Source organism: Terrapene carolina, unplaced genomic scaffold (genome assembly GCF_002925995.2).
Source record: "Terrapene carolina triunguis isolate 2854851 unplaced genomic scaffold, T_m_triunguis-2.0 Scaffold138, whole genome shotgun sequence".
NCBI classification, from domain to species: Eukaryota; Metazoa; Chordata; order Testudines; family Emydidae; genus Terrapene; species Terrapene triunguis.
The window spans coordinates 5121721-5136606 of record NW_020664489.1 but is presented as its reverse complement, the minus strand read 5'-3'; the positions used below and the strand labels follow the sequence as shown (position 1 = coordinate 5136606).

The 14886-nt window shown below is 43.1% G+C and overlaps 1 protein-coding gene across 1 annotated transcript in view; it reads right to left on the bottom strand.

Annotated features, from left to right (window-relative positions):
- FDX1 (ferredoxin 1) overlaps positions 1 to 14886 on the bottom strand; it is a 37526-nt gene that overhangs the window by 7698 nt on the left and 14942 nt on the right. The window contains exon 3 of the mRNA XM_024217100.3: positions 4950 to 5079. Within this exon, the coding sequence (XP_024072868.1) occupies positions 4950 to 5079 (130 nt within the window). The remainder of the gene's footprint in view (positions 1 to 4949; positions 5080 to 14886) is intronic.

Below are 14886 nucleotides of genomic sequence, written 5' to 3'. Positions count from 1 at the left end.
TTTTTCCTAATATCCAACCTAAACCTCCCCAACTGCAACTTGAGACCTTTACTCCTTGTTCTGTCATCAGGTACCACTGAGAACAGTCTAGATCCATCCTCTTTGGAACCCCCTTTCAGGTAGTTGAAAGCAGCTATCAAATCCCCCCTCATTCTTCTCTTCTGCAGACTAAACAATCACAGTTCCCTCAGCCTCTCCTCATAAGTCATGTGCTCCAGACCCCTAACCATTTTTGTTGCCCTCCGCTGGACTCTTTCCAATTTTTCCACATCCTTCTTGTAGTGTGGGGCCCAAAACTGGACACAGTACTCCAGATGAGGCCTCACCAATGTCGAATAGAGGGGAACGATCACGTCCCTCGATCTGCTGGCAATGCCCCTACTTATACAGCCCAGAATGCCGTTAGCCTTCTTGGCAACAAGGGCACACTGTTGACTCATATCCAGCTTCTCGTCCACTGTATCCCCTAGGTCCTTTTCTGCAGAACTGCTTCCTAGCCATTCGGTCCCTAGTCTGTAACAGTGCATGGGATTCTTCCGTCCTAAGTGCAGGACTCTGCACTTGTCCTTGTTAAACCTCATCAGGTTTCTTTTGGCCCAATCCTCTAATTTGTCTAGGTCCCTCTGTATCCTGTCCCTACCCTCCAGCATATCTACCACTCCTCCCAATTTAGTGTCGTCCGTCCCCCCGCTCCTGTACCTTATCTCCACAGGGCGGGGGGGGGGGGGGGGCGGGGACACGGACACAGCTTTAAACGAGCATGTTCCCTAATTGATCAGCAGCGTAACAATTTAACAACATTAACCGGGACAACTTTAAGTGAGGAGTTACTGTACTGCAATAGAAGTCATATCAGTTTCACTTAAGGACTGAGGGGAAACAAACGCCTATAAAAATAGCATTTAATATTCTTATTTAAGCATTTCATAATGTTCTTCCTGTAGTTTAGCAATACTATTAGCAAGATAATTTTCAAGTTCATTCACAAATAAAAAAAGTGGTGTCTTAATAAATGCCTTTAAGAGACTAAGTGACACTTGTATCAAAGGGGTAGCCGTGTTAGTCTGGATCTGTAAAAGCAGCAAAGAGTCCTGTGGCACCTTATAGACTAACAGACGTATTGGAGCATGAGCTTTTGTGGGTGAATACCCACTTTGTCGGATGCATGACACTTGACATGTCAAAAAAGTTACCTCCAGCATCATTTGCTTTCCAGCATTTTATTTTCTCGTTCTGTTACATTAAAAAAACCCTACCTTACTAAAATTTAAGTCCATTAAAATGTACATGCAACAGGTAACATTTAAAATTTTGCATAATTTTAGATTGATAGGCAATTAATGTAAGTTACACTATAGCTTTTAGCATCAGTTTTAGAAACTTTTAGACCAATAAAACATATAAATTTTACTTGTCCAATCTTCCACATAGGACCAACATTAACTTTATTCACACTGCATCTATTTCAAATATACTGATTTTTGCAGCGCCGATCTATAGACAGTCTCTCTGACTTTAGCCTAGTTTCACTGGACCCAAAATAACTAACTCCACCAAAACAGTCCCTGCCACCAATTACAGTAACTCTGATGCCAAGATTCACTAACTCAATTCATTTACTCATTACATGAGAAATCCAGTTCTAATTACCAGAGCAACGATTCAGAACCAGCAAAGATATTCAAAGGAGCCAGACGTTCATTAGCACAACAAATCATTCTGTTATCTTAATAAAAATATCCTGCAAATTATTCTCTCTCTTTTGGTTTGCTGGAACAAAGAAAGATTTTTTTTTTAAATGAAAAACACTTCGTCGTTTAGGAAAGATTCCCATTTGAGGATGATTTTATGGACTGGTTTCGTGAAGTGATAGAACAGGTAAATTAACGAGTTCTATTAATTTAATTCTGAAAGACTACATGGGTGAAATGTAACCCCCATATCAATGGAATATCAGTACATCCCTGGAGGTGAACTAAACTTCACAGAAATGGGCTCATAATGACCATCAGAAGAGGGTGGCATCCTTTCCCATGCTTTACTGAGGTAGCTAGAGCAAATGTAAGTTAGGGTGGCAATATGAAGACACTTGTTCTTCGCTTCCAACCAGATGGATTTATTATAATACTCAAGGTTAAAGATTAACACCAACTAATAACTTTATTTTGAATGTGAGAGAATAAAACAACTTTAGGAAGATTCATCCTAAAAAATCAGCATGGTGGGTTGAATTAGCAAATGTCCTTTATATGAAATAAAAACAACCAGGCTAAATTTCCTTCTCAGTCTAATGTTACTTATTTGCCAATATTGACTAGAAGGCAGTAGCTAGCAGTGAAAAAATACACAGATACCCAGTTGTGGAGGTGAGGGGGTCAGAGAAGCCAAGAAGAAACCAGATGAAGCTCTGATTACTGGTCTAATACTTTAGAGGAAGAATTGTAGTGGTCTCATGTGGCTCCTGGCCTAGAGAATCACCTTTATTTCTGAGAACATCATAGGTGTCTGCTTTAACACGGATATAATTTAAGATATAAATTGATCTTAAATTGGTTGCAAGTTCTTTGGGACAGGAACTGTGTCTGTACAGTGCACAGCATAACAGAGCCCCAATCTGATGGGTACACTGTAATGAAAATATTTAGCAGATTTCTCATTAAGTTCCACTATCAACACTTTTAGAGTCTTTGTGAATGGTTCAAACAATTATTTTTAACCAAATATATTCCCCTTGCTGAAACTTTCCAAGTCTAGAGATTCACCTGCAAGGAAAACCTATGCATAATAGTACCCTAGCAAAGTTAGCAGGCTTCTCTCTCTACCTAACAATTATATCACCATAACAGGCCAGACAGCCTATAGCAAATGCAACAGAAGCCATAAAAGTTCTGTCCTCCTGTTGGTCTGGTCATCCAGAAAAAAAATCTCCCTCGAGTAGTCCATAGCATCCTTGGCCAGAGAAACAATAGCTATGACAGGTAAACTGATGAAGTATAGCTTGCTTTAGAAACTCTGAAACTTCACCATCTTGCTTCCTCCCATTCAGAATTTTTTTTTTTTTTTAATTTAAACTGCCTAAGCTATCTGTTTGGCATTCTGCTCCTTAGTCATTATGAGAACATTGCTCTAAAGCCTTAAATAAAAGGTGGTTAAATCAAAAACATATGGTCTTGGAACATTCTTTCCGGAGTCTGTTCCCCAAATAGCTCTGGCCCAGAGTCTGAAGTACCTCTTTCTCGTGGAGGAAGTGAACAGAGATGGTAAGGGTGAAGTAACTATGTTTAAAAGTCTTACATTTTCTTCATCCTTTCTTTTTAATTTTCTGTTTAGGGAAGGGGATGGGGAGGAGGATGAAGGAAAGGAAGCAAAAACAACTTTCTCATAGCTTAACGTCTTAGTTAGGAGACAAATCCTAGAAACAAATAGCAATTATAAAAAAAAAAAAAAAAAAAGTTTGGCTGACCAAAACCCAGGCAGAGGGTGGGGAAATGTCTCTAATTCAGAAGTCCCATTGATTGCAGGGTGGAAGGATGCTTGAATTAGACCCACTTCTTTGCAGAATCAAAAAATTGTTTTGGGATACATCCAAAGCCCACTGGCAGGGAGAAAACAAACAAACAAAACCATCAATGGAAAGATTCCCAAAGACATCAATGGGCTCTGTATCAGGCCTTTTGTGAAGCCCAGCTCAGATAGAATCAGGCCTTTAAAACCATTAATGAAGTGCTTGTCTACCATGTTCTCCTGTCTTTGAGCCTTCACAAGGAAAAGCTGATCATATAACAGCCTTTGACAGCTAGGAAAAGTATTCATATGTGTAGAGCCCTGCGCACATATAAGTTTATATCCACAGAACCGGAGGGCTCTCCTGAGAACCGCAGCAGTGAAAGGAGAATGTGGGGCCACTGCTCCCAGGAGCACCCCCCTGCCTGCAGCCCTGCCCCCATCCCTTCCACGCAGCTGTCTGCATCTCCTATCTGGGGGCATGCATGCCGCTTGAACACAAGAGCGCGATCAAGGACAGCTGCCAGTGAGCCTGGTGCCCTCCCCAGTGGGCAGGGCTGGGGTGCTACAGCCATGCCAGAGGAACTGCTGGCGTGGGGCACTGGTGGTGGCCCCATGTTCTGCTCCTTTCACCACTGCGGTTCTTGGGAGAGCTCTGCGGCTCCGCGGATACCGATTTATATCCGCGGATATAAATTTGTATGCATGCAGGACTCTACATATATGGAGGTAGGGGGAGAGGGAGTTGATTTGCAGCTTCTTTAGAATAGCTCTTTAAGGGGTAGTTGTCTCCCTCAATGTGCAGTACACAATTCCTCAGTGTGGGTGAGTAACTGAACCCCATGTGTTGAGCACAAGACTTTTTTTTAAACTTTCTTGGGCTTTTTGAAGTATTTAAGAGTGCTTGTCTGCGTTCACCTGAATGCTGTAACAGACTAACACTAGAAAAGGTTAACAGGAAAAGGTTTTCGGCAGACAAAGAAACGTGCTTAAAACTAAATTGCAATCTAATATTTTTTGCTTTTGCTTTTATCGATGGCTGCTAATTACCTGTTCCAAATTGGCAACATGGTGTTGTTCATAACCTCTACATTCAAGGTTAATATGGTCCAGAAAAGCAGAAGAAAGAAAATAAACAGGAGAGCAGTAGCGGAACTACTAGTAGGATGCTTTGTTTATACTGAGCTACATGACAGCTCTGTGCAAGATCATCTGTACACTGAAAGGATACTACTGAGGACTGGCAAACAGTCTTTAGTTTGGTACAGGTGCCACCTATGTAGTAAACTTCAGCTAACAAAGAAAATCTAACTTTTCTATGTAATTGATTCCAACTGTTTATTCTCATTTGATTAAGTCATTCTAGCAACATTTAATTCTTTCCTGCCCCTTTCTCCATCCCTTTCTTTCAGCCCACTGGCATACTGGAAAAGTCTGTGCCTTACGTTTCTGTCAGTCCATAGGCTAGGTCCAGCATGTCCATCTCCTCATCAGTAATTGCATCTAATTTCTCAAATATGTGGTCTTCAAAGATTAAGTGGCAAGTGGAGCAGGCCAATGTTCCTTCACATGCACCTGCAAAATAGACAAAAGTTTACTAGCCATACTGAGTTTTATATTATAGCAGAGGTTCATGGGTTCAACTGCACCCACTGCCTCTCCCAACTCTGAGCAGCCAGGTCTGGATGCAAAGCAGGGGCTCTCTTGCTTTCGTACACCCACTGAATTGGGAGACTACATCTGCCACTGCATTATAGCAGAGAATCAGTAGAATCCCTTACTAAACAATGAACTACTTGTTAATAAAAGTCAACCACTGAGTAATGAGAAATGTTAAAGTGCAAAGATATGACATGCTATTTATTTCCAACAAATTCTTGTGTTAATCAGAAGTCTTATTAGGCAGCATAGAGAGCATTACTAGATACATCCACTTTTTCCTCAGACATCACAAGCCATATGAACTATGCACAAATATATTTACTGTAGTTTTATTCAATTTATGCATCCAGTGTGAAAAGAAGAAACTGAACTGCTAAGGCAGGGCTAAAGAATGAGAAGTACCTTATCACATGAATGTGAATGTTACTTTAACGACTTAAAAATATGATGTAATGCGTGTGACAGTTATATCTTATTTCAAATATATAAAGGTCTTGAAAAATTCACTCAGTACCCACCTGCCCAAAGAATAAGCCTAGAAACCAGAATGCTTCTAACACCAATATGGTCATGGCCCTCAAAGCAAAACCCATTTTGATAATTACCGTAAGTACTTCTGGTAATGTCTTTCCACACTGTATCAGTATCTCCTGGACTTGCCAAGAACTGGCCCCATCCATGGTACACCAGACAAAAATCCATGCTGTCAGATGCTACTATTTCAGGTCTGGATGGATTATCTGACTGTGGTGCTGTGAAGTCCAGCCAGTCTAGGAGCTGAATGAATATCTGGAGCAGGTCTGTCAGCCAAAACTGCTGGGAATGAGTAGGGAGCTACAAGGATGACTGTGGCTCTGTGTTGTTTAACTATGAATAGTGCCCTGGGAAGATTGTTGGAAAGGCATATAGGAGGTCTTGACTCCATTACAGAAGGAAAGTTTCCAATAACAATCCTCTGGATTCCTCCTACCCCTTCTGGAAGAAAGGTTCAGATTCTTGACATTCTCTTCAGTGCCAAACTGGTCTTTCAAAGGAATTCCATCCCTCCCCCCAATAATGGAATTAATCAGCTCTATGATGGTTCACAAGTGACCCTTTGTGACTGGCAACAGATTTTCTGCTCAGGAAGTCCACCAAATTGTTGATGACTCCCAAGAGACGACCCTTGGTGTAATCCTGTATCGGTGGCACCATGTTCTGAGCTTGATGACTTCCAGTCAGAGGGATGATGAGCAGGCTCCTGCTTGCTTGTTTATGTAGTGCATCACAAATGTGTAGTCTGTCAGGATCTACGCCAGGGAATTTCAAAGGATACTTGGGAATGCCATACACGCTACCCTGATACTTTGCGTTCCAGGACATTTTTGTGAAGTCCTATGTCTTCTGGGGGACCAGATCCCTTGCATCTGGATCAGGTGGGCTCCCCAACCTGTGTGATACATCCACAATTAATGTCCTTGTAAAGGAAGGGGCAGAGAACGGTACACCTCCTTGTATGTTTTTTGGGTTCTAGCTACCATCTCAGCTCTTCAATGACATGAGGTAGTACTAAGACCTTCCTATTCATCCAGTGTTTCTCCAAGGAGTAGACTTATCTGAGCCAGAGTTGAAGGAGCACCAGGTGGAGTCTGGCAAGTGATGTTACATACATAAATGCCGACATATAGCCTAACATCCCAAGGAAGTCTGTACCATCATGTTCTGGTTGATTTTAGCTCAAGTAATCGTAATTGCACTAGCAGGAATCTGTCCTCAGGCAGATACGTGCTTTCAGACCTGAACACTTGATCATAGCTGCTATGAGCTCTATTGTCTATGATGGGATAGGAGAAGATTTTTTGATAGTTCAGCAGCAGGGCTAGCTGGGCAAACAGAGAGAGAGCGCACGAGTGCATATTCAAGACTTGCCACTGTCTCCTGCTAGGATCTGCCTCTGCTCAGCCAACCATCCAGGAAAGAATATATAAGAATGCCCCTACTGCTCATGTGGGTCACCCCTACTTCTAAGAATTTTGTGAAGACTCAGAGCCATGGAGAGTTTACATGGCAGTACCTTGTACAGATATGATTTGGCCCCACTGTGAATATGAGGTACTTCCTCTGGCCCCACTGTGAATATGAGGTACTTTCTCTGATACCTCTCTCTGGTGGAGAGAGATGTGGAAATATGCATCCTGTAAGTCAACAGGAATGAACCAGTCTTGAGCCTGAAGAGAGGATTACCATCCTGAATCAGAAGAAGCATATGTATTTGTTCAGTCAACCCATGTCTTAGATATAGGACAAAGACCCTCTTTCTTCTTTGGGATAAGGAAATACCAGGAGTAGAAGTCTCTTCCCCTATATTCCTGAGGTACTTCCTCTATGGCACCTAGAGAAAGCAATGAGGAGATCACTTCTTTTTGTAATGAGCTTGTGAGAAGAGGATGGAAATGAATGGGGTAGCCCTGGATGAGGATATCCAACAGCCGTTTGTCAGTTGTGATAGTAGACCAAGTCTGGTGGAAGGAGGCGAGGTGGTGGCAAGTGCTAAAATGGCTTGCATGTGGCTCCCAACATTCCTACCAAACCTGTCACCTCCTTTGTGTCCAAAGGAGCACAAAAAAAATGGGGTCTCCTGAAATACTGGGGCCTTTTCCTCTCAGGTACATGTGCTGTAAACACAGAGAGTAGGACTGTGTCCTCTGCTAAAATTGGGTTTTATTTGGCTTTTACAGGAACCCAGTGTGTAGATCCCCAAGGAAGGTAGAATGGACTGAGAGACTTTTAGTGAATGGAGCACTTAAACTGTTCTGCTTCTAAAGAGCTCCATCCCTTTTTCCACTTGTTTACATGTGCCCAACAGAGTGGCCAGGGCCTGTTGCAGTCCCTTCACTGGCTCAAGTATGCAGTACACAGGGACAACGGCAGGTGACAAGATCCCTTGTTGATCAGCAGGGCAATCCTGCCAGGGTCAAAGAACTCAGTATGCCAACAACTTGTGGGACTTAACCTCTAATCACCATTGTTTCAGTATTTATTATTATTATTATTTGTATGAGACATGAAGAAGCCATAGCTGGCTATGATTTTTTTTTTTTTAAAAGAGAGGGAGTGGGTGTTCCAGAGACAGTGGCATGGATGGAGAAGGAGGGGAAAGAGGTGTGTGGTTAGGAATGATGGCATGATGGAGAGGAGATGGTGGCAGGGACAGTTGTGGGAGATGGAGAAGATGGACATGGTGGGATGGCCAACATTGGGGCAAACATTACCAAAGGAAGGAGGTGGCCCAGGCCCTCTGATTTAGAACTGGAGATCCTGGTATACCTGGAAGTGATCAGCTGTTGGTACTGGGACCAATAGCACTGCCTCCGTTTCATCTAGTGACAACACTGATGGAGATTTCTGCTGTCACTCTGTTGCCTGCTCCTGGAGGCTGACATTAGGCTTTGGTGTGGATGGGCTGGCTAACTATGCTGCGGGAAAGCAAGATCTGCTCCAGAACTTACATGATGATAGTTTGCAATGAGGCCAATATGGCCAAGGTGGTATGCTGTAAGGATACTGGGTCAGGTTGCAGATGGCTGATCCAGTGCCACTTATATCTCACTTGAGGTGGGGCCTGAAATGGGGGTCCCTGGAAACCTGCCTGGGGATGCTCTCCAAAAGGTAGAGAAAAGGGATCCCTATCCAATGTGGTAGAATTGGTGAGAAGTATCCTTCCTCAAACAGCGTGGTTGGAGAGTGATACAGCCTCCGTGCCAGCTGCAGCTTCTGGTGCAGAGGATGCGTCTGTCTCCTCTACAGCAACGTTATGATTTGATGAACTGATCTACAACTTATGAATTGTGGTTGATAAGATGAAATTATGCAGTGGTTACCATGAAAATTGCTGCATCATATATGACCTCTGTCTTTGTGTATCCACCACTGCTGAAAAACATTTAAGCATGTAACTCCCAGGCCTGGGAGAATAGCCAATTGTTAAGGACCTATCAGTGTCTGGGGCAAACAGTTCTCTCTAACTTCCCCCAACTTACCTACAAGGAGGGGATAGTGGAAAGAATGGAAATTCCCTGAGAGGGACAAAGAGATGGGGGTGACAAAGCAGGAGGTTATAAACAGACTCAGGAGGGAAGACTGGGACCCACAGAGGAAGTTTTGGGAAGGGAACAGACCAGCCAAGGAAAGAAAAGGAAAGAAGGTTGGAGAAAGGCTCTATGTTTCAGAACCCAAGTCAGGCACTACCCCTGAAGGACCCTGGACAGCCCCAGATGACTGACCCCAGCCCCCAAAATACTCTGAAGCTATGACAATACTGAGGAGTAGGGTCCAGGGATTTATTGGATTTATTATTTTTGTACAGATCTCTGTATTTCTCATGCAATTAAAGAAAGAACAGTGTTGTAGAATCCTGTGCAAAGTGTTAGCATGTTTCATGTGTTACATTATTCATATGCCCCTTGAAGAAGTAAACTGTGGACTCATACCACCATATGCTAGCGTTCTGTGAAAGGGTGTGTTTAAGCTATAGGAAGAGTCTGGGAGTCAGCACGGACTCTAGGGGCGGGGAAGCTGTAGCAAGTGCTTGCAACTCTCAGGAGGGAAAAGTGTCAAACAATCTGCACCCTGAAAGCATGCCTGGAAGCCTCAAGCACTGTCCCCATCTTGGTCCCTGTTCAGACTCCAGAGGCTTAAAACACCCAACGATTCAGTTGCTGGATCCCTCACAGCACTCTGGTGAGGAGCCAAAGGGAGGCACTTGCCCGGACCTGTAACAGATGCATCTCAGGCCTTTGATTGGCACAGTCACCAATATCAGTACCCAGGTTGGCACCAGGTCTTCTTCCCTGCATGGTGCATGTTTAGACAGGAAGCCCTGGAGGATGTGTCTTGATGAGTAATGCTTAGAGTCCTCCTTGCAGGACTGTCCTGCATGGTACTTGGAGCCAAGCTTATGCTCCATCTGGCCTCACCTCTCAAAGTTGCCCTCTAGTGTCAGGGGCACAGGTGCCAGAACTGCCAGTGTTGGCTCAGAGGCTGCCAGCACTTTGCCTTTTTCTCTCTAGATCCTGGAGTATGGTGTCCACTTAAAGGAGTGCTGGCTGATTAAATGTTTGGCTCTATTTGGTGGTTAACATTTCCTCTGGGAAGTGACTCTCAGTCTGTCTGCTCTAAAAGCTGTAGCTTGAGCCAAAAGTTTCTGGACTAGCAAGTCCTTGCAGAGAAAGACAAGCACAGCCACATCCCAAACAAGCGATCTCTTTCGCCAAGCAGAACAGGCATCCGCTACGTCTGTTAGTAAGGGGGATTAGCAGGGTTTGAACCCAACAGCTTAGAGTCCATCATGATGTGTTGCAGTTGATACCAGGTATCCCAACTTGTACAGGGGACAATGTCCAATTAAAAGGAGGGTAGAAAACAAAGTTCTTCTCAAATTTGTGAAAAATGCAAGTTTTGAAGATCTCAAAAGAACACCTGGTCAGACACTTGCTACGCTGGCCAGCCAAACAAGTTACTTAAATCAGTCACACAAATAGAGGAAATATATTTTCAGTTGAGATTATGTAATCCCATCACACTGACCATTCTATTTAAATAATTAATTTTGTTAAACAAAGTAGTATTAAGTGAGGTGGCTATAGTTAAGTCATTAAATAGTTTTAAGTATCCCTATAGCACTATTGCTGCATCTGGATTGCCCCCTAGTGACAAAATTGCACTCCTAGCAAAGGTTTTACAAGACCAAGTACTTCGATATATAGGACTGTTTTAATAAAGCACTGAATTTCTTTAACATTATGTAGCGTAGACTCACACAGACAGATTGTGATTCCCCTCCCCCCCCCCCCCCAAGTTTAATTTGCTCACATAATTATTTTGGCTTCTTAACTTACAGACCACCGCTTTTTGCTTCAAGATTAACAAGGGATGTTTTTCCATAGAATACAAGCAGAGTAGCTAGAGGCCTATATGCTGTGGTATTTATGGTATTAGATGGTATTTATAATTCTTAATAGAATAACTATAATATTTTGACATGCTTTAAAAATTTTACTAAGCCAACCATTTTAGTTTTAAATGATCATGTTAGGAGTCTATTCTTCTGTGATATGTATGCAGTTTCTATTGATGTGAACAGAGGTTCTACAAGTATACCAAGGAGATTTCGGATTACTGACATCACGGATATGTTTATTTACACTCTTTTTAAACAAGACTGAATGCTGCAAATTGTGCACCTCACTCTATTTAACTCTATTTTGTTCCTCTCTAAATTACTGTATTCCTCTCTCAGTCACTCATATCCATCTTCACCCACTCCCTCCTTATGTTTATTCTAGCTCTAGTCTCAAGCCCCAATCCGGAAAGTTGATTTGTGTGGGCAGATGCCTGGCCATGCAGAGCTCTATTGCCTTCAGTGGAGCTCAGTGGTTTGTGTACACAGACAACCTTGCAGTTTGGGGTCTGAGATTGTGAGGCCTTCAGTGCAAGGACCATCTCTTATTTAGTTTATACAGTGCCCAGTATAACAACAAGGCCCCTGTTCTGATATGGGCTTTTGGATGCTATTATAAAAACTGGAATCCATTAATTTGGATCTGCACATGATACTTAATAAATCATAATTTTACTCGCCAAAGACCCAATCCAGTTCCATTGAAATCAAGGAGAATCTTCCCACAGACGTCAATGGGCACTAGATGACTTGATGTACTATTGCATATGCAGACTAAGCAATACGTACCTAAACTTTGCAAGATGATTACACAACAGGAAAACGATAGGTAAGATTCTTATCTAGGAATTACAGAATATTACATTCTTAATACTGTAAAATGGATATTATATGAAAGAGAAAAGTTTTAATTCAGTAAATTAAATGTAATATATAGCATTTTCTGAAAAATATGGAAAAGCAAAGACATGTTACTTCAACTGCTTGGATACCTTTTAGTCTACAATCACATTTTATTTTTTGTACAAGAGACACATAGGTGCAATTCTCCAGTACAATTGGCTGGGGGAGAAGGAAAAAATGCGACAACTTAGTTTTCCCTTACATCCGCCATCAAGATCACCCTCACCATAGTTGAGTACTGCATTTCTGAAATTAAACCTAAACTGCTACTTTGGTACTTTAACAGAGCAGATTTATTAACATGGCCTCAGTTATTGTTGACTACTTATTCCTACTTCTGAGACTCAAAAAGCAACACTGGCTGCTGCCTAATGTAATGGATTAGTAATACTTCCACAGCATCATAAATGAGCATGGTGCTTTACTATTCCTAAAGAACAATTCCAAGACTCCCTCTGGATCAAGCAGAGGCCAAAACTATGAAGTCAAATCAAATCCTAAATTTTGAAATACTCCAACTCCTCCAGGAGTTAGGGAAGTGTTATTACCATTGTACAAGGCATTGATGAGACCTTATCTGGAATATTGAGTGCAATTCTGGTCTCCAATGTTTAAGAAAGATGAATTCAAACTGAGACAGGTGCAGAGAAGGACTAGTAGGATAATCAGAGGAATGGAGAACCTGCCTTACGAGAGGAAACTTAAGGAGCGTTGGGAGTTTAGCCTAACCAAACAAAGAACGGTTGAAGATAAGATTGATGTATATAAATACATCAGAGGACCAAACACTAGCGAGGAAGGGGAATTATTTAAGCTAAGGGACAATGTAGGCACAAGAACAAATGGATATAAACTGTCCATCAACAACTTTAGGCTTTAAATTAGACTAAGGTTTCTGTGAAGTTCTGGAACAGCAGTCCAAGGAGAGCAGTGGGGGCAAAAAAAACACCCTAACTTGTTTCAAGACTGAGCTCAATAACTTTGTGGAAAGGATGGCATGATGAAGTTGCCTATGGCATATGGCCCATCTGCAACTGCTATTAGCAAATATCTCCAACAGCCAGAGATGGGACGCTAAATGGGGAGGGCTCTGAGTTTCTACAGAGAATTCTTTCCCAAGTGTCTGGCTGGTGGGTCTTATCCACATGGTCTAGGTCTAACTGATCACCATATTTAGGACTGGAAAGAAATTTTCCCCAGGTGAGCTTGGCAGAGACCCAGGGGTGCTGTTTTCTCCCCTCCCCTCCCCTTCCTCTGCAGCAAGGGGCATGCATCATTGGCTGGCGTGACCTAGAGTAAATGGTGGATTCTCCATAACTTGGAAGTCTTTAAATCAAGATTTGAGGATTTCAGTAATTCTGCCAAAGTTTATGGGTCTATAACAGGAACATGTGGGTGAGTTTGTGGCCTACGATGTGCCAGAGGTCAGAACAGATGACCATGATGGCCCCTTCTGACTTTAGAGCAGTGGTTCTCAAACTTTTTTTTCCTATGGACCACTTGAAAATTGCTGAGGGTTGCGGCAGACCACTTAATGATCTTTCCAAATGTTGTTTGTACTGTTACTTAACTATTGTAAAGCGCTTTAGATAAAAGCGCTATATAAAAAAAACCTTAATAAATGTTTTTTTCTTCTACAAATAAAAGCACACAAATCATATTTTAATATCAATAGTCTTACTTTTCTAATGCGATGGATGTGCCCTCTCCCCCGCCACGGCAGCCCCCGAGCTGGGGCTGGAAAGGAGGGGGGTCCCTCCCCCTCTCTCCCACCGCAGCAGTCAGAGAGGGGAGGCTGGGAAGGACGGGGCGGGGGGGGGGGCGGGGTGTCTCTCCCCCACCACAGCAGCCACAGAGCTGAGGCTGGGAAGGAGGGCCATCTCTCCCCAACAGCTGCAGCCCTGTAGCTAGGGAAAGTTGCCTCTTTCTCTGGCCACCACAGCCCTGCACATCTCAAATTCCCCCCACCCTGTCTTCTCACCCAACTTCCCCCTCCCATCTACCCCCTATTCTCCCCAAGGTCACCACCTCACCTTACACATGCGTCTTCTCCAGGGTCCAGGCACCTAATTAGTGGAGCCACACCTGCACGACTCCACTAATTAGGTGGGTGGCCCTTCATTCTCTTGCGTGCGGCTGCCCAGACGCGCATCTTAGAGGGAACTATCTGCAGACCACCTGAATGGAGCTCACGGACCACTGGTGGTCCACAGACCACAGTTTGAGAACCTCTGCTTTAGAGTTTATGAGGTTTCTCTGTTGCAAGATTCTTTTGGGATACAGACCTTTTCCAAGGGTGGAATCAATTTTTTCTACTGAAGTCACCTCTGTGTTAATTCATGCCAGAATGGCTCAAGATTCATTGACACTTTTTCAGGAGCAAATATCTGACATGGTGTGCTGCCCCCCGCCCCAACTCCATTTCATTGGTCTTGTGAAAAATTTTCTCCCTAAATTTCAACAGCCCCTTTCAAGGGATTATCTGATCCTTAGACTCTGCCCCAGACAAATAATTAATGGAGCAGGCAACTTCTGCTATGCAGTCTAAATCCTACATGGTGTGCAACCTGGCTTGTTCCAGTAGAGGGTGGCAGAGGAGATAAGTTTCATTCTGTGGAAGCACTCATCTGGAGGAACCAATTGGCACCCCGGTCTAACAGGTGGAGACTACTTATTCCATGTCCTGCCCAAACTGAAACTGGGAAAGACAAGGAGAGGGAGAAGCCAACAGAAGAAAAAAGTGTGAGAGGTTCCCTCCCCTCAAAATCAGGTACCTAGAAGACTAGTCAGAGCATTTGTGAAACAGAGAGAGTGAGAGTGAGAGTGAGAGAGTGTGAGAGTGAGAGAGTGTGAGAGTGTGAGAGTGTGAGAGTGTGAGA